Source organism: Eurypyga helias, unplaced genomic scaffold (genome assembly GCF_000690775.1).
Source record: "Eurypyga helias isolate BGI_N326 unplaced genomic scaffold, ASM69077v1 scaffold30703, whole genome shotgun sequence".
In the NCBI taxonomy this organism is placed as follows: domain Eukaryota; kingdom Metazoa; phylum Chordata; class Aves; order Eurypygiformes; family Eurypygidae; genus Eurypyga; species Eurypyga helias.
Genome location: NW_010243606.1, coordinates 1435 through 20875, shown reverse-complemented (window position 1 = coordinate 20875; position 19441 = coordinate 1435). Strand labels below are relative to the sequence as shown.

Sequence of the window (19441 nt, the reverse complement as noted above, 5' to 3'; positions counted from 1 at the left end):
AAGAGAATAGCAGAACAAATAGCCTCAGGGGAGGCCCCGTTTTGAGGTGGGCAGCAATAACTCTGCCCTGTTTCATCTGTTGCTCCTTCACTGCACAAAAAGCAGAGCACCAGGCAGGCTGCTGAGGAGCAGCTTAACCAACAAAAGCGTCTCCCGTTCGTGTCTATCTGCCCTTATTGCTGGCAAACCACTCCTACCTTTCCTGTGTTGGACTCTCAGGCTGCTTCTGTTGCTGACAGTTCTCCCTTTCCCTTTCAGAGGCAGAGGGATATCAGGTATTACCAAGGCTCTTTCCTCGCAGGTAGCTTGTGACCTGAAATGACATGATACTCTTAATCCCTGGATCTGTTTGGTGTTTCCTCAACAGGCCTGTAAAGCTGTGCTGCGGGCTCGCCGCAGTGGCCCGCTGTAAACTGCCATGTCTTACCTGTCTCCTTTGCTGGAAGGGCTCTGGGCAGGGCAACCTCTGCAGAATTGTTCTATTGATCTCTTGCTCTGTCTCCCACTCACAGGTACGAAGACGCCTTGGTTCTGTTGCTGACAGAGGTGTTGAACCGAATCCAGTTCAGGTATAACCAGGCACAGCTGGAGGAGCTGGATGACGAGACACTGGATGATGATGTAAGGAGCACAATTGAACAAGGACAGCTGCGGGTCCAGATAGGAACTCTTGCACTGGTAACACCTGCAGTGTCTTTCCCAGAGCTTGTATTTTAGAGTACAGGCGAGACAGCTGCTGCTTTGCTCTTCTGTGTGGGGTTTGAGGTTTAAAGCAGCATGAAGTGCTTTTGACAGAAATGTTCTTGGTCACACTGAAAAGAGATGCTCCTTGGTTTTAACTTGCTTCTTACAGGGTAAAAATATAGATACTTATGTTCTAATTATCAGAGGCATTAGGTGTCTGTGTCTGGTTCCTTTGGAATCTAAATGCTGATATATCTCAGAGACAAAAGCTTTAAGCTGCATAATATGTTTCTCCTAAGTCTATATTGGTAAACGTCATCTCAGTACTGATAAATGTGGAGTAGGTGACCAAAGTGGAGGAAGGGCAGGTCGTTCTGCATAACAGATGTTTGTCATCTGGGCAGTAACTGTGCTTTAGGAACGAATGCTTGTGCCTTATCCCTCCAGGGATACATATGCACGCGTGCCCAGAGCATGGGTTGGCAGAATTCATCTCCAATCTATGATTCTTATGATTCTCAGCATATGAGAATCATAAGAATCATAGAATCACAGAATGGTTTGGGTTGGAAGGGACCTTAAAGATCACCTAGTTCCAACCCCCCTGCCATGGGCAGGGACACCTTGCACTAGACCAGGTTGCTCAAAGCCTCGTCCAGCCTGGCCTTGAAGACATCCATCCTTGAAGAACAGTATCTCCAGTGTCTGGGTGTCTGCAGAAGCCAAGCTCTGGAAAGGCACTTGTCCCAAGACTTACTGGCCTACTAAAAGCTGTTTCCCTCTGGAAGTGCTGTGCTTACCTTGGTGTTTCTTCCTGCAGCAGCAGACCGAGTGGCAGCGGTACTTACGCCAGAGCTTGGAAGTGGTTGCAAAAGTCATGGAGCTCTTGCCAACTCATGCCTTCTCCACACTAGTAAGTAGTTGTCCAGACAAAAAGTACAATGTGAAATGATCATCAGCTGCTGGAGTTTGTTGCAGGCTGTTTGAAAGAGGCCACAGTGGCAAAAAAATCGGGAGATTTGGGGTTGGATGCAAAAGCCTGTCAAGGAGGAGACCAGAAATTGAAAGAAAAACTGTGGGGTTTTGGCTTTGTCAAATTTCTTGGTGCATTTTAAAGAGGGTGCTTCAGTGAGGATCCGAGTCCTACTTGCTGGACACTAAGCTCTTTAGAAATTCCCATCTTGCAAAGTGTAAATATTTGGCAGCAATCCTTCACTGCTGTTTATCTTGGCCTTTTTGTTAGGAGTCAGTGCTGTGAATCGGGCAGATGAGAGTGTCATTAGGCTTTTAAGGAGAGTGAAATCTTTGTTTAAATGAAAGGCTAGATAGAGATGCTGAAACGAGTGCCTAGGACAGCTGGGAATTATGTGTGATAAACACAGAGAAGTGGTTCTCTCCAGCACTGCTACTGCTGTTGCTAGAATCGGTGGTGTAAATCAGCCTGGGTTTGTAGCATTATAATGGTCTTTGAGGAGATTTTGAGGCAGTAAGCCAGTGGGGCCCAAAATTCAGAGTAGTTGGTGCGTTTTGGCTAGGTGAGAAGAAAGGCAAGCATAGCAGTGGGATCTTTCAGCAGGAGATACTGCGTGCCTAGACCTCTGAACCACATTCCCAAGAAGCAGAGAACTTTGAGAGGCAAAAGATGCCTGACCTGAACTGGAGTTTAAATTGATATTTCTATGTAAGAAACATTCTGGCTGAGCTAAGCACTAGAAGCTCTGAAGTAGTGAAGAAAATAGTCTTCATATGAAAGTAGAAGTTCCTCTACAGGGAGGTGGCATGGGAATAGTCAGCAAGAGGCAAACGTGGAGCAGCCGTTTCAGTGAGCGTGTGGGTCCTATGGTCATGTGTAATAGTTCTTCTCCTGCAGTTATACAGAGGTGCTCAACTGTTCATTGGGCCTGTTAAAAACTTGGCGAGTGCTCTCCTTGAGCCCTGGGTTCATTCGCTTTTGTACACCGGATAATCCAGGAGATGCCCAAGCAGTTCCATGTGCTTTCCAGAGCAGGCTGCAGTGGCTAGTCTGTCAGTAGCAAATAACTAAAGCTGTGTACAGCAGCTGCTATTGCTCTGTCCTGTGCTGGAAAACGGAAGTCTGCGGTTCCCTGTGCTGGTGGATGAGTGAGCTTTAAGACCAATCACTTCAAATGTGGTGACTTTGCAAATGGGATTTACATAGAGCTATACGAGACTGAAAGGGTTGGAAAATACTCTTTCAGGTGGGATATCTAGATGGAAAAGGTCAGTGTGCAGTGTTGTCCTGTGTGCACTCAGGCACAAGGCAAAGAGCCCCCTAACAGACACCACTGAAGTACTGGGGCTGGCTGAATGCTGCTTCTGGTCTCACTTCGTGACACGGTCCCCCATGGTTGTGTAACCTGTTGCTCAGCTGAAATATCACCAGGGATAGGCCTGTTTGCTGTTGGTCCTGAACGATGGAGTTGTGTATCCTGGTCTGGGAACAGATTATTCACCTGAGGAGTGTGGTGGTTGCTTCCTTGGCTGTTTTGGTGCTTCGGCTGTTCTTGATGCAGCTTGCCTGTGAAGTGCTGCAGCACTCCCCTTCTGCACTCTGTTACAGAGGCACCAAAATCCTCCTCTTTGGTTAAATAGTATTTGGATAGCTGCATTTTGAGAAGCTGATACATATGGGTAAGGTGGATGCAGCACAGGCTTCCTGCACTGCAGGCTCTGCTTTTCCTCTGCTCTGTTCAGTCTGGGTTATACTCCTGTCTGGATAGTCATACTGGTGGCATGCGGTGCCATCTCTTACACTTGTCAGACCACTCTCTCATTAGGCTGATTGCTGTTGTTTGTGGGAAAAGGAGAGCTACCACAGCGAAGTGTCTTCAGGGTGGTGATTTTTGTTGTTTTCCTGACAGATATCAAGCCATGAGATGCTGTGGCGTGTGGGACAAGCCCAGAACCTAGCAACTTGCCTTTTCTCCAAATGTCTGTTTCAAGGCACTAGGGAGGAATAAGAAAACTGTTCTCTATCCAAGTAATTGGGTAGTTGAGTGATAATTGTCTACTAGGCCCCAAAAATCACACTAATTTCTTGTCTGTTCTAGTTTCCCGTTCTGCAGGATAACTTGGAGGTGTATCTGGGACTCCAGCAGTTTGTGGTCACTTCAGGGACAGGTAACAACCACCATCCAGCACTGTGGTCCTCACTCTTTCAGTAGCTGATTGCAAGAAAGCTCTAGACCTGCTTTGCTGTTGCTTCTTCCGTATTCCATTGAGGAATGTGAACACGTGTGGTGTCTGATGGCTCAGTAGTTAAACTCCAATAGCAGACAAAAATCTAATAATGCGATTTTTTTTTTGGTATGATTATTCCCTTGTTCAGTACTTGAAATGAAGATCCCCTATGTGTTAAGAACAGATACACCGCATCAAATACTACAATAACGTGGAGGGATAATGGTTACTTTTCCTCATGCTAAAACTTATTTTGAGAATGGTTGCACTCCTGTTTGCTTTGAGCTCAGATCTGGTGTGAAGTTGTCCACCATAGGAGCACTGTTACTTAGGCTTGAATTAAACCCCCTGCGAGTCAATGAGAAGGTGAACTATTTAGGATATAGCAGTAGCTTTGGAAGACTTACCTAGGCTGGCATTTCAGGAGCTGTCATGTATAAGGTAGTTCACAAAGATACCAGTGCTCTCAAGTGAATAAAAAGCACGAGCGTAGCTTTGTTGCTCCTTCCTGCGTAACAAGGAAAGTAGTAGTAGTAGTGAGATCTGTATGAGGGAAGGCTAGCTGAGGTTGTATTGAAGTTTTCCGGGATGACCAGTGAAGGAATCTGTTACATCTTCCATGCTGCTCTACGTGGCAGAAGGGCAATTGTTGTGGAGGGAGTTCAGGAAAAAAACCACTTCCAGTTTTAGGGTCCCTTCAGACTTAGGATAAGCACTGTGTAGGTTTTCGGTGTTGTCACAACAGCCCCTATCAAGCTGACGTGCGTTCTGGCTCCTCAGCTGATGGATCAGAAGTAGCAGCTCAGATGCAGCTGCAGATTCGGAACTGGGTGGTAGTACACTGGTGCCCATGGTACAGCATGGCAAGTTTGTCGCCGGGAGCTTAAGCCAAGATTAAATACAGGCAGTGGAAAGAAAACACAAATTTCTTTGAAAGGGGGTGTTGCAGGAGATGTTTGCCTTCTCAATAAAAGCTGTGGAATGTTTGGAGACCAGGTATACACAACTGGGCGGTAGGACGATTGCCTGGGTAATAAGACCGGCAAATCTAGTTACAGCTTTGTTTCTTGTTCCTGAGAACTAGGAAAGCAAACAGCCACACTTCACAGCAGAAGCAAATGCGCTTTTGTTCCAGATATGCTTCTGCTGGTGGAGAAGCCAGCAGAGGGAGTGTGGGCAGTGACCTCCGCAGAGCTGGGGTCGCTTTTGATGTCAGCGGATAACCAGAAAGTCTCCTGTTTATCTAGGTGTTAGTACCACACAGCAGAAAATAAATGTGTAAAAGGCTGAAATTCTTCTTTAAAGAGGAATTTGAAGTGTGGCAGTCGGAAGAGTTGAGCTTCTTACTGTGTGAGTATGGCAGTCACTTGGACAGTGCTGGATTTGAACTATGGCCCACTGCCGAGCTAATTTAAGAAGAATGCTTGTAATGTAATTAGAATAAACTTTGCATTTCCTGTAGCTTTGTAATTAGGTTTCCCATCCCAGAGAGCTGTATTTATTAGTCACAATGTTATGTGTTGGGTTTTTTTCATGCACAAGGTTTTTAAGAGATGAGTTCAGACTGCAAGGCTCTTAGTCAGTGGCTATTAGCATGAGTGATTATTTTCACTTAGGTCTTTTGGCTTCATTGCTAATGAACCATGGTGTCATCTCAGGTCACAGGCTGAACATCACTGCAGAGAATGATTGCCGCCGTTTGCACTGCTCCTTGAGGGACCTGAGCTCCTTGCTGCAGGCGGTTGGCCGTTTAGCAGAGTACTTCATTGGGGATGTGTTTGCTGCCAGGTTCAATGATGCTCTCACAGTGGTGGAGAGGTAGGTATGGCGAGGGGGGAGGCTGTCCCTTCACAGTACAAGGAACAGTTGTCACCACTGCAGTGAGTGTGCAAATGACTGTTTTCTTCTGCCTCCCTTTGTTATGATTAAATGGAGATATGAAGAGCAAGTCCTGTGAGGAGCGGCTGAGGGAGCTGGGGGTGTTCAGCCTGGAGGAGGCTCAGGGGAGACCTGATCGCTCTCTTCAACTGCCTGAAGGGAGGGTGCAGAGAGGGGAGGTTGGTCTCTACTCCGAAGTGACAGGACATGGGTAAACGGCCGCAAGTTGCACCAGGGGAGGTTTAGATTGGGTATTAGGGAAAATTTAATCACTGAAAGGGCTGTCAGCATTGGAAGGGGCTGCCCAGGGAGTTGGTGGAGTCACCATTTCTGAGGGGATTTAAAATACATGTAGCTGTGGTGCTCAGGGACATGGTTTAGTGGTGGCATTAGCAGTGTTGTCTTAATGGTTGGACTCTGATCTTAAAGGTCTTTTCCAACCTAAAAGATTCTGTGATCCTATAACTCAGTGGGCAGTGCCTTAGGTATTATGTTAATCAGTGCTAACTTTCCCAGGTGGCTTTCTAAATCCTTAGCTGAAGAAGTAACTAGTAGGAGGTATTAAATAAAATCAGTCGCTGAAAATAAATGAGCATTTGTTTTCCAGCATCTGCATTTGTGATGCAGTGGAATGAGATGTAGAGTTTGCTTACTTCAGAGTTGTGTCTTTCGGCGCTGCAACACCAAAATCTCTTTGCTTAAATGAAAAGACCTGTAAAAACTGAAGGGCAGGCGTCATCCGATTCTTTCCCTCTGAGAAACTTCATTAGCACGTAGTTGCCAATTGCAGAATGTCAGGGCTTTACACAGCTGCCTGGGTTACGTGTCTTCGTTTCCGTGCAGGAACATCGTACTTGTTCCATCTTATCACAGTGATGTAGGCTCGGAGTTATTTTCAGCTGAAGGGTCTAATTATTGTCTAGGTATTAGCTAACTATTGACACAGATGTGCCAAGAGCTGCATGCAGATGAGATGTTTGGGCAGATTTGTACGTGTGTATATCCATCTTGCAGTCCCTTTACACGACCGTATATGTCTTCACTTCCAGGTTGGTAAAAGTAACGCTCTATGGGTCCCAGATTAAGCTGTACAACATAGAAACCGCAGTACCATCTGTACTGAAACCCGACCTTATCGATGTGTGAGTATGAGGGAGAGGCTGCAATGACTGTGTCCAGACTTGGCACCTACGTGGGGTGGAGGAACTGTTCGGTCTCCTCGGTCAGGTGCTCTGACCACTTGCTTGGCACATGACCTGAAAAGTGCATCTCTCCAGTGATTGCTGGCTAACGCAGAGGGCACTTACTCTTGTAACTGTTGAAGGTCGAGGCTGCTGCCAGCGTTTTGGATTACTGTTTCTTCAAACTGATGTGCTCTGGTTATTAAAGAAAAATGTATTTGTGATGAGAGGTGAAAATGCCCGTTATATTAGCTCTAAAAGCAGACGGTTATTCTGCCCTGTAGGAGTAGCTGTAAAGGCTTCCTTCTTTTGCAGTATGATTCAGTGGTAAAGTAAGTGTTACAATAGTGGTATTTTAAGAAATGGAACCACTGTCGGTATGTACTTTCAGTTTATGGATTTTTTTTGCTACCAAAGTCAGATCTAAGGCTCAGGTAGAAGATATTTTTCCTAGTACAGGGTTTCAAGGCCTTGGCTGCCAAGACAAACTGCCTTCCAGCTACGCAAGCCACCTCAGACAAATGAATGATCCAGAAGTTGATGTTAAGTGTGAAGTCTTGATGCTGTTAGTAACAGAACACCACTCTGACAGCCTTTTAGAGACCTTCCATTCTTAATGGCTGTGCAGTGCAAGCCTGTTTTCTGTCAGCTGGTGTTTTGTGAGCAGGATTTAAGGTTATCCTTTTCAGTGCATTGAGTTCTGGTTTGTGGTTGCATGTCTAGCAGCTCCTTGAAAACCCACACTGGATTTATTGTATAGGTCCCTGGATTTCTCCTAATAAACCCAAGTTACTTGCACTAAATTTTGTGCAGATTATGTTATTTTAATTTCTTAGTTTAAAATAATTTGAGAGGCTTTTTCCATGATCTGTTAGTGAGGGTTTTTCATCTTTTTCTGTCCCATATCTTTGAAAAAACTTGTGATCCTTTTCTAGGCTAGCCTAACAAAGGTACACCCTCAGATGTTTGGGGGACACCAGTCTGTGTAATCACAAAGAAATGTCCTGACTCGAAAATCTTGATATGATGCTGTGTCAAAAGCTTAATTATAAGACATGGTATAATCAGCTGGTAGGTTGAACAGAAAACTGATCTTAGCAGTTTATACCTCTGACTTTCTACTGTTGTTTAATAAAAGCTTCCAATTACAGCACAGCTTTAAATATGCCTTTTCAATAAAATCTGCAGAATTAGGGTTGGTTAGATAGGATCCTTGCAGTCAGGCAGTGTGTTTCACCAGCTGACAGTTGTGACTAGATGCCAGAAGATTTCTATACGGCAATTACCTTCTGTCCCCCCCTTGCCCCTAATCAAGTGGGCATGTGAAATGAATCTTGTGCTGCAAGACTAGGGGATGTTAGAAGTGATGACAGCAGTACCTGGGACTGGATTGTCCTGGCACTTGCCATTCTGCACTCTCTCCAGCTGCATGAATGGCTTTCCGGCTTTGTGCCTGTTTCTGCAGTCAGAATGCCACTGTGCATGGCTTTGAGCTTTAATAACAGCACAAGACTTTCTCAGTCTAAGCAAAAATCCCAGACCTCTTCAGGTGCTTAAATTCGATGGTAAAGACTTCGGAAAAGAGCTAAGGGTGCCACTTTGCAGTCTTTAATGCTCACTGGCACAACAGTCCTCCTGAGCCAGTGTAGTACCAACTTCAAAACTATCATCTCGTCACTGCCAGTGAAACGGGTTATGGGTAGGTTAGACTACAAAATGGGTTTAAAAGGAAAAACTGCTGGCTTTGTCTGAGAATACCAGTGTTCTTTCCCAGTATGTTCTGAAAAGTACCCACCGTGCTCATGTGCCCTTCTGCAGCTGTCCTGCTTGGGTACCTCTTGTGCCGTGTACGTGTCTCACCCTCGCTCTGCTCCCCCACAGCCACGCGCAGTCCCTGGCAGCACTGCAAGCCTACGCGCACTGGCTCGCCCAGTTCTACAGTGAAGTTCACCGGCAGAACCCGGAGCAGTTCATCTCTCTCGTCTCCACCGCTCTGGAAGCAATCACACCCCTCATCAGCTCCAAGGTACCTTTTCTCAGTGTGGGGCTGGGTCCAGGAGGCCGTGAAGGGGCAGTTCTGCTGTGTTGGGTGTGTAACGCTCGGCCCTGGACCACACTGTGGCTCCTAATGTCAGTCAGTCTGAGAGCTGGATGTCTGTCTTCCAGAGCCACAGCAAATGTCTCATGTAGGGTGAGACCAAGAGCAGTTCTGGACAGCACTGCAGATCCAACTGATACGAGAGTAAACAACTTCTAGGCATATAAACTCAGTGTCATTATTTTATAGCTTGAAAGCAGGGGAATCTCTCTTCCGTAGTATTAAGGGAACTGACCTGTGCTGTGGTTGGCAGATAAATACCTTAAACTGTCTGGCTTGCAAAAAAAGGGTAATGGCAGCTCACTGTGCTGTGAGGCCGGTGTGGCATCATACGGTTCTGTGCGATGGTGTTGCCGGGCAGGCTGAGCACCCTCTCTTTCAGGTGCAGGAGAAGCTGCTGCTGTCTGCATGCCACCTACTCGTCTCTCTAGCCACCACGGTGCGACCGGTGTTCCTGATCAGCATCCCAGCAGTACAGAAGGTGTTCAACAGGATCACGGACACTTCCGCTCAGCGGCTTCCTGACAAGGTGGTTTGTCTCAAAAGTGAAGGATGTGGGTTAGGTCCTTGGGAAGCTGGGCCTCAGTTCTTGCTGGAGTGAGGTATCAAGGTATAACACTTTAAAAGAAGGCATGGAAGGCTGCAGTTCTCTACTGCAGATATCCAGGAATCCCAGGGATACGGTTTGTCAGGAATGATCTATTTGGAGCAACAAAAGGGAAAAAAAGCCATTATTGCAAATCTTAAATCTTACTCCTTTCTCATTTGCTGATGCAGTCCCTGACTCTGCATGTTTTTACAGTACTGGCATGTTGATTCTGACATACAAAAAGAAATTTCTGTGAAACTTAATGTTTGCATTCCACATACCTTGCTCCAAGCTAATATTTATTTGTTTATTATGGAAATATGAAAAGCCAGAGTAGAGGTTGGGATATGGTTGTACAGCATGGAGGCATGAAGTGCTGTACAAGCACTATAAGCTTGGTGGGTAAACCAGGCGAGGAGTCATGAAGGTGGTATAATCTTTGTTTTATGAAGAACAGAGATGGTTGCAGGGCGGGCTGACAGATCTGAGAGCTGTTTCCAGCCTTTGTCGTGGAGCTTTGCTTCTTTCAGCTTTGCAGAGCTGCTGGCTTTCACTTGGGCTCACCTTTTGCGCATTCCTCAAAACACTGAGCACTGCTGGACGTCTTGCACAGCTGTAAAATGTTGCTCTAGGGCTGGGCTCTAGCATAAAGCAAATAGCTAACACAGATAAACTCCTCTTTTTGCTTCTAGGCCCAGGTGTTGGTGTGCAGAGCGCTGTCGAATGTATTGTTGCTGCCTTGGCCAAATCTTCCAGAGAGTGAACAGCAGTGGGCAGTTCGCTCTACCAACCACGCCAGCCTGATCTCTGCCCTCACCAGGGAGTACCGCCAGTTGAAGTCCAGCGCTATCTTGCCACAGCGGAAAGTGCAGCTGGAGGACAGTAAGTACCAAGGTTCTTGACGTGTGCTGTCTGCCAGCTGCACTGCAGACTGCTGATGGGGGTCGTTACGCTGGTTTTCCTATAATGATTTTGGCTGAGAAACTGTATTTAGCATAAGGGGAGGACAGGAAAGGAGCGACTTGTGTTCTCTTTCTTTAGAGACCCTTCTGTGGGCACTCTCACCCAGGCTGCCTGTGATCTTCCATCAAAGCACGGTCTTCCTCAGCCATGCAGGGAAGGTGGGATCGTTTGTGATAGAGCTTTAATTAGCAGTGGTTGCATTAGGAATACTTAACAGCCTAATGCTGGGTGCTGTAGTGTTAGAAACGTTGACTGGAGGCAGCTTAGTGAAGTTTATGAAAACTGAAGGGGGAAAATAAGAATTTCTTCCAGACTTGGGAAGTACTATATATGGAGGAGGAGAGCCCTGAACTGATGGGGCTAAATCACTTTAAAAATTGTTGAGGGACATGCAGTGTCACAGGCTCTGACAAACCTGACCTGCTGGTCAGCTGTGTGCAGGGAGAGGGCGGTTTGCTCCTCATGAGAAGGATGTCAGCAGACTGCTCACATGGGCTGAACTGAGGCAGTTAAGTTCTCCCAGCATTTGAATTAGCTTATGCAGTGATTGTGTACCACTCCAGCTACTTTCAGAAACAGAAATTTGCAGGATGTTTTGCTGTCAGCGTGCTGCTTTTTTTCTTGGCTAGTGTTTCTTTAGGACTAAGATAAGCTCCCCTCGGTCTCTGCAACCGGGTAGTTGAGCCACGGGTGCTCCATTAGGGCTGGAAGCCTGTATAATTCAAGAAAATGAGTAGCAACAGTGACCTAATTGAACCTGTTTAAATGTTTGAAATGTGAACATGCACTTGGGGACACTGACTCCAACCTGGGTTTGGTGTATGTGCCGCCTTGTGGGTTGTTTCAGGTACTGTGTATGTGAACTTCTCTTCGTTTCTTGCCTCTGAGTAGTTTTGCCACATGCAAAGGAAGTGTCACCTCTCTTATCTTGCAGCCAAAGTGATCATCCATCAGACACTCAGCGTTTTAGAAGATATTGTAGAAAGTATCTCTGGAGAATCCACCAAGTCTCGACAGATCTGTTATCAGTCGCTGCAAGAATCCGTGCAGGTCTCACTAGCCCTCTTCCCAGCTTTCATTCATCAGTCAGGTATAACCATAGGACAGGCTTTACTGCTGTGAGTAGCTTTATAACCTACTGCTAACACCCAGAGTCCATCAGTGCAGGGTCCTGGTGTTCGCGTGAAGCCTGTGGGTGTGCTGTGCCTAAGTGTATCAGGGTCTGTACTTCGGGATGGGCTGGGCTGAATGGGAGCAGGAAAGGGAGACCTTCTCTGGGATACAAGTGTCAAGGTTTGTCACACTTCCAGAAGATGCCTCCTGTTGTGTTCAGCAGCAAAACAAACATGGAACTGATCCTGAGCACAAAGAAAAAGCTTTAAAATACCCTGTCTGGCTATGTTTGCCGTTTACATTCCCTCTAGAAGCTTGAAGACAAGAGTAGATCCCATCAGATCAGGTGAAATGAGACAGGTTTTTTTCCCCTGTAGGGGAAAGGATCCTGAGATGTAACCAGGACTGTTTTGCAGTCTTGTGGCCAGTGACTTTTGATTTTATATCAAGTTGCTCAAATGCCCAGGGCTACAGCAGCTTCTCCTGTGAAGAGCAAGGCATCCCAGGAAAGCTTTTGGAGCTAGGTGGGACTTGCTCAGTGAGGCAGGCGTGGGGGTGCAAAACAAAGCTGAAACGCAGAGAGGATCCAAGACAGCAAGCTGATGCTGTGGCTCCAGTGAAGTATTGTCCTCGGAACAGGCTAAAGCCTCACGCAGTTGCTGTTTATTGGTGGTAAAAGGCTGTATGAAGGAGTTGAGCATCAGCTGACCGTCGATATTCAGTAAGGCCTGTTGGGACTGATGAAGAATTAGCTGTGGTGCTGATGAGCTAACTGCACAGCCACGTGCTGGCAATGACTTCTGAAGGCAAAAGGGTCTCTTCAGTTCCTGCCAAAAGAAAAGAAGCTGAAGTTTGTCTCCTAGCCACCCAGAGCTGTGTAGCTGTCCTGGATTTCCTTGCGTTTCCTGTTAACCCTGTAGAGCAGAGAACAACTGGAGATCGGCCCAGAACGTCGCAGGGTGTTTTCCGAGTGCTCTGTGTGGGCAGGTCAGACTGAGGGCCTTGCTGATGGTAGTGCATTTGCTCTGGGCTGTTGGTGCTGCCTGTACCTGTCATCCCTGGAGATTTTCAGAAATGGATGGACGTTTTTTAAGCCCTGTAGTACCAGCAGTTGGTTTCAGATTCTCGTGGTAACCCTGCTGCTAAAGTTCCGAGAGTAAATAGGGTTCCCTGTACAGGAGGAGCAAATCTCACTTAAAAGACTTATGGATGCATTTGAATGTTATTTAACATGTTCTTTTGGCTTTCCTGTTCTTAGATGTGACAGATGAGATGCTGAGCTTCTTCCTCACTCTGTTTCAAGGACTGAGGGTGCAGATGGGAGTGCCTTTCACTGAGCAGATCATACAGACCTTCCTAAACATGTTCACCAGGTATTGTCCCATGTTGGTCACTTCTTGTACCTCAGGATAGACTCACAGAATGGTTTGGGTTGGAAGGGACCTTAAAGACCATCCAGTCCCACCCCCCTGCCATGGGCAGGGACACCTTCCACTAGACCAGGTTGCTCCAAGCCTCGTCCAGCCTGGCCTTGAACACTTCCAGGGTAACTTATCTCTGTAAGCTGCTTGTACAACAGGCCTCTGCCCCTGTGGAGTGGAGTGTTTTCAACCCCTGTGTGTCCAGATTGTTGTCATGTCCCAAGATTCAATCTGAGGAAAAAGCTTCTGAGTCCGAAGGGAGCCAGCCCATGCACATCAATCAGACATGCCATCGTGCAGCTTCACCTCTCCCACGGGCTCTCTGCAAGTGTGTGATACTGCATTGGAGTCTGGCACTGCCTGTTGGCTTCTCCCCAAGATCTGAGGGTGCCCAAACCATCTCCCAGGCTTCAACACATACCTCCCTTCTGCAGCTTAATGTACTCGCTCTGTGTCGGTTGAGCACCTTTAGAGGCCCTGCCTGCTTCCCTTTGTTAGGTAGGCCTGCAGATCTCTGGGGAGGTCCCTATGCAATGACTGTTTTTGTCGCAGAGAGCAGTTGGCAGAGAGCATCCTCCACGAGGGCAGCACTGGCTGCCGGGTGGTGGAGAAGTTTCTGAAAATACTCCAAGTAGTGGTACAAGAGCCCGGCCAAGTCTTCAAGCCTTTCCTACCCAGCGTCATCTCACTGTGCATGGAGCAGGTCTACCCCATCATCGCGGAGGTAGGGCTGCTCTCGCGCCAGGGGAGGGAAGGGAAGGCATTGCTGGGGGGTGGGAACACTGAAGCATTTGGCTTTCCAAGAGCTGCAAATGTCAGTCCCCTAACGGGGAGAACTGGGTGACTAGGCAGTGGGAATTGGGAGCAACGTGGGTGGAGGGTTTTGTCAGGAATTGTGAAAGAGCCTAAAATTAGACATACTCGAAGTAAGAAGTAAAACTCAGAACTTGATGTTTTTAGCATGATCCAACAACTGCGGAGCTCGGTGCCTGCCTTTGGAGGACATACTTCCTTGGCTGTGAAATGCTGCCCTGGGTGGCCAGCTGGCAGGGTGCTGCTAGCAGTGGGCTCCATGGGATGGGTGGCATTCCAGCACAGGAGCCTGCTCTGAGTTGTTTGTTCTCCTCTCCTCCTAGCGCTCGTCTCCTGATGTGAAAGCAGAGCTGTTCGAGCTACTTTTCCGGGTCCTCCACCACAACTGGCGGTACTTCTTCAAATCTAGTGTGTTGGCAAGTGTCCAAAGAGGAGTAGCAGAGGAGCAGATGGAGAACGAAGCACAGTTCAGTGCCATTATGCAGGTAATTTGGCTACTCCTGTGGTTTTCCAGACCTCTGTCTGCAGTGGAGCATACACTGCTTGTGGCAGTGCATTAAACGTGGCTCACGAGGGCTCGACTACATCTTGAGTGAGGTCTTGCTTTCAGGAACTGCTGAAAATCAAAGTACTTGCAGAGTGGACTTGCCAACGTGCTCCCAAGACACAGTGCCTCGCTGAGTGCGGAAGCAAGCCGCAAGGAAGGAATGTTAATTCCTTTCCACGCCTCATCCTCCATCTGAACCTAAAAATATATTATTGACACTGACCCCTTTAGTTCTGTTTCAAGTCTTGTGGTTGTCCCTAGGACAAATTGTCAGTGCAGGAAAGCTTTCCTGAGTGTTTTGGTTTATATGGGCTTGTTCTGTGCGGTACCGTCGGATCTGGTAGAGAAGGGTCAGTAGGGTCGTGTCCTATAGGCTTTGACATGGGGAATAGAGAAGGCAAAGGCTAGCACGTACACGGGGCCAGCAAATTTTTAAGAGTAACCAACTATATTCCACACATTATTTAAGTCAAAGCTGACTAAATGAGTTCTTGTGCAGTTCCTAGATGTCCCCAAAACGGGTAGTGCCACTTAAATCAGAAATAAATCAGCCAACTAATCTGTTATCAGCGTTCCTGGTGTGGGGCCCTTCACCTCCGGGCCATGTCAGTGTCAACAGAAACATGCTTGCACCATGCTCTGCAACCTCGGAGCAAGGCGTGCTTGTCAGAGGGCGGTGAACGCCAGAGCAGGGGGCATGTGCTTAGACTTCAGGTGGGGGAGGACTTTGTGCAGAGCTGCCCCGTCCTGGAGTGCTTGTGGAGACTGGGTCCTTGCGATATGCGAGTGATGAGGGAGCTCTCCCGCTGACATGAACTGTATCGGTGTGGCTCTGGCCTGCCTGTATCTTCATATCTGCTGGTGTGAACAAGGCCCAGGCTGGTCGCTGTGCAGGGCTGTCCAAACGTCAATGTGTCTCCTGTGTAACGCCTCTAAACTCAGCTCAGTGTCTTGTTTCTTCATAGAATCACAGGATGGTTTGGGTTGGAAGGGACCTTAAAGACCATCTAGTTCCAACCCCCCTGCCATGGGCAGGGACACCTTCCACTAGACCAGGTTGCTCCAAGCCTCATCCAGCCTGGCCTTGGACACTTGCAGGGATGGGGCATCCACAGCTCTGGGCAGCCTGTCCCAGTGCTTCACCACCCTCTTCGGGAAGAACTTCTTCCTGATATCCAATCTAAACCTTCCGGCTTTCAATTTAAACCCGTTACCCCTTACCATGTTTCTCCCTGCCCTTGTAAAAAGTCCCCCGCAGCTTCCTTGTAGCCCCTTCAGGCACTGGAAGGTGCTGTAAGCTCTTTTCTTTGTGATCTCCATTGTGAGAACAGCCAGCGGTTTGTGCTAATCCTAGTTTGCGTGCTGCTTCCCTCACGAGATCAGAGTCCGGAACTGGCTCAGTCTTGAAGGGACTTGGGCCCAGTTTTGTCCATATGACAATTAATGACCAATACGGAGAAATAAACTCCTCAGTTTGTGATGCCTTGGAGCAGCAACTGATAAAATTTTGCTGCCTCCCTCTGTACCGAGCTTGGCCCTTCTGTACAGCGCCTCAGGGTGTAAAAGGGGTTTTGTCACAAAACACTTAGTGCAGTAACAAACGTGTCTCCCTGTCACCTCAGCGCCTGGATGGAAGTGATGATATTCTGCCTGGCAGGTCTGATATTCTTTATAACATCAATCTCTTTCCTTCAATTCTTTGTTCATAGGCGTTTGGCCAGTCCTTCCTGCAGCCCGACATTCACCTGTTCAAGCAGAATCTCTTCTACTTGGAGACGCTGAACACCAAGCAGAAGCTGTACCACAAGGTGGGTCCTGGCTGCCCAGCGTACACTCTGTGGGGGAGGAGGAGGGTGCTCTTCTGAGACTTGTTCTAAGCTGCTCAGAAGCTGAAGGTCAGGATTTGGAGGCTTTCATGTCACAGCCTTTGGGTTTGATCCTGATGTTGCTGGTCAGAGTGGTATTACCATCTCCCTGGTGCGGCTGCAGCGGGCACAGGAGGGATCCCAACTCTTAGTCAAAGCGATGTGATGTGTTCCATCCTGTGAGAGAAACAGCAGTTGAAGGCAAAAGAAGACAAAACAGGAAAGAAAGAGCAAAGAAAGCAAAAAATCATGCACAGGGACAGTGTGATTTGTATGAGGAGGTAGACACTGTGGTCATCAGTCCCTCAGCCATTCTCACCTGGGTCAGCAGCGGGGTATCCAGTATTCACAGTCGGTCACTGCCAGCTAGCTGTCTCTGTCACTGTTATGTAGGACCCATCCTCCCGACCCTCTAACTTAGACCTCTTGGCTGCTGTCATGAAGGATTAAAGTTGGAATCCAGGGTTTTGCCCTTCTGGTTAGCCTGTGAAAGCAGGGCAGCCCCTCACATTAACAGCTGCTCGTTGCAGGCTTTCAGGCATCTGGCCAGATCCTCTGGCTTCAGGAGCACTTTCTAGCTGATGTGAATCTTGCTTATTGCAGTCATCCTGCAGCTATCCTGGAAATTTATCTCTGGGCTCGCGAGAGCAGCCCCCGCTGATAGCTCTGGAGTTGCTGGTGAAGTGGCCCAGTGCAGGCACGCTGACTTGCCTCGATGGGTTTGTAGTTCGGAAGCGAAGCGCTGGCTGCTGCAGTCCCCGTGGTGGGGCGATGCCGACGCGAAGGCTCCTAACGGTGCGCTGCTCTCCCTGTGCAGAAGATCTTCCGGACCACCATGCTGTTCCAGTTCGTGAACGTGCTCCTTCAGGTGCTTGTGCACAAGTCGCACGACCTGCTGCAGGAGGAGATCAGCATTGCCACCTACAACATGGCCTCGGTGGACTTCGATGGCTTCTACTCCGCCTTCCTCCCCGAGTTCCTGGCCAGTTGTGACGGTGTGGACTCCAACCAGAAAAACGTGCTGGGAAGAAATTTCAAAATGGACAGGGTAAGAAGGGGGAGCGCTGCAGTGGGGTGCCGGGGTGTGTGGGGTTGATCTCCTACAACGTGCCGGCAGATGGCCGTGAGCATCTCGGGGCGGTGTTTTGAGGCAGCACCTCTTGTTGCAGACCCCTCCCTACTTGGCGATGCCTGGCCGAGGGGTTTCACTGTAGGCAGCAGAACTACCAGCTTTTCTCTGGCCTGCTGTGGGAGTTAGGGAATATGTTTCCCAGAGGAAGTTTTCATAGGGGGTAGACTGACATTTTCTAGAGTGAGGCATTCGGATTCTTGCCAAAATGTTGCTCCAGCTGCTGGCCAGATGTTTGAGGGTTACAGTGAAGACAGTAGCGGGGTAGCTGCAATGGCTCACAATTCTTTCAAACCCCTCACATGATTGTGAAGCAGATGGGGGGGTCTGTAGCTTCCCTGTGGACCACCACGGCAGGGCAGCTCACTGGGGCTCCCATCTGCTGAAGTGCGCTTGCCCACGGAGTGCTTCCTCTCCCGTGGGAGATGGAGGCGGTTTGAAACAAGGGGTGAGGGTAGGGAAGAGCCTTTGGGAGATTGAGCGGACTCTAGATTGCTCTTCAGGAAGACTGGCCCTCGTTGTGGGAGACGCAGGAGCGGGGTGAGCAGTCGCTGCTGCAGTCGTCTCCGCTCCCTGTCCGCGGGCTGCGCAACACGGCGTCCCTGGGCTGGGGCTCTGGAGGAGGGGGCTCTGGGTGTGAGCCTTTGGTACGCGGGTCCTCTCTCCTCCCCACTGTAAGACGGTGCTGGCAGCTGACTGCAGTACAGCGTGTTGTTTGATCTCCTCCAGGATCTGCCATCGTTCACCCAGAACGTGCACAGGCTGGTGAACGACCTGCGTTACTACAGACTCTGCAATGACAGTTTGCCCCCTGGAACTGTGAAACTATAGTTACTGCACTGGACTCGTGGTTTTGATCACTGTAGGGAACGGATCCATGTTTTCCTTTTGCCACCACCTTCTCTCCTCCCCGGTTTGTCAGCGCTGCAGGACGCGGTGTCTTGCACATGGGCACATCTTGGATTCACGCACCACGCTTCCTTGGTTTCTTCGGTTTTTTCCCCTCTTCCAACCCAAAGACCCCCGGGCTGGAGTCGGCACTGTCTGCAGGACGTGTCTTACCGCCCAACCGCAGGGCATCTCGCCTGTACAGAGCATCCTCCCGCAGGGGTTTCCTTCTGCTATCGTAGCACTTTGCGTCCAGAGATTTCCGTGGGATTGTCTTGGGAGATCATGTACATGTCGACCGTGAGGCAGAAGCGCCAAAGACTACTTCAGACATTCGTACCTTCGTGTCATTCCACCTTCCTGCCCCTGCCCAGCTCCTGGAGGAGGAGACTCCTGACATTGGGACTGTTCTGGCACTTCTGGCACTCCCTTTGTTTTTAAATTGCCTTGAAAACCTCCCTGCTGTTCGTGGGGATTAGAGACTTTTTTGGGGTTTTTGTTTTTTTAAACGTTTTCTCATCATTCCATTGTGATACTAAAACAACATGCTTAATGGAAATAAAGTGCTTACTTTGTTGTTTTAGATAACTCCTCACTTGGTCTAGTTTCCCTGTAGGCCTGACCAGGCTCTTCCGCTGCATCAAAACGCATTTTGCGCCACAGGCAGCAACCTTTCCCTGTCACAGGCAGCAGGAGCTGCAGAAACACCTTCAGGCTCCTGGCTGTTCTTGAATGGTGCTTGTTCTGGTGCTGATCGGTGCTGCCTTCTTTCTCCCCTCGCTGTGGTGACCACGTGTGTGCCCTGGTTGGGGTCATCTGTTTATTCTCCCCAGCAGTTTGTTGTCGGAATTGATCAAGAGCTGCCCACAGGAAGAACATCTCCTAACGTGCTCGGTGTTGCATCACAGGAGACGTGAGCCCAAGGCCAGCCGCCGGCTGGAGTGAGCCCATCTGGGCATAAGGTTAAAATCCCAGTCCCCAGTCAGACAGGACCAGGTTTTCTGGGGCTTGTGAATCTCTGGGTGTGCAGCTGGGTAGGATTTACTGGTTTTTCTCTGCAGTCCCGGGTCA

General features: G+C 48.6%; 1 protein-coding gene across 1 annotated transcript in view; it reads left to right on the top strand.

Annotated features, from left to right (window-relative positions):
- XPO6 (exportin 6) overlaps positions 1–18567 on the top strand; it is a 39234-nt gene extending 20667 nt beyond the window's left edge. Inside the window, 15 exon segments of the mRNA XM_010149495.1 lie at positions 513–621; positions 1505–1597; positions 3756–3825; positions 5544–5703; positions 6813–6905; positions 8826–8970; positions 9425–9571; positions 10324–10513; positions 11529–11684; positions 12966–13080; positions 13681–13852; positions 14265–14426; positions 16198–16296; positions 17171–17401; positions 18212–18567. Of these exon segments, the coding sequence (XP_010147797.1) occupies positions 513–621; positions 1505–1597; positions 3756–3825; positions 5544–5703; positions 6813–6905; positions 8826–8970; positions 9425–9571; positions 10324–10513; positions 11529–11684; positions 12966–13080; positions 13681–13852; positions 14265–14426; positions 16198–16296; positions 17171–17401; positions 18212–18313 (2044 nt within the window). The 3' untranslated portion in view covers positions 18314–18567.
- The last annotated feature ends 874 nt before the right edge of the window (positions 18568–19441 follow it).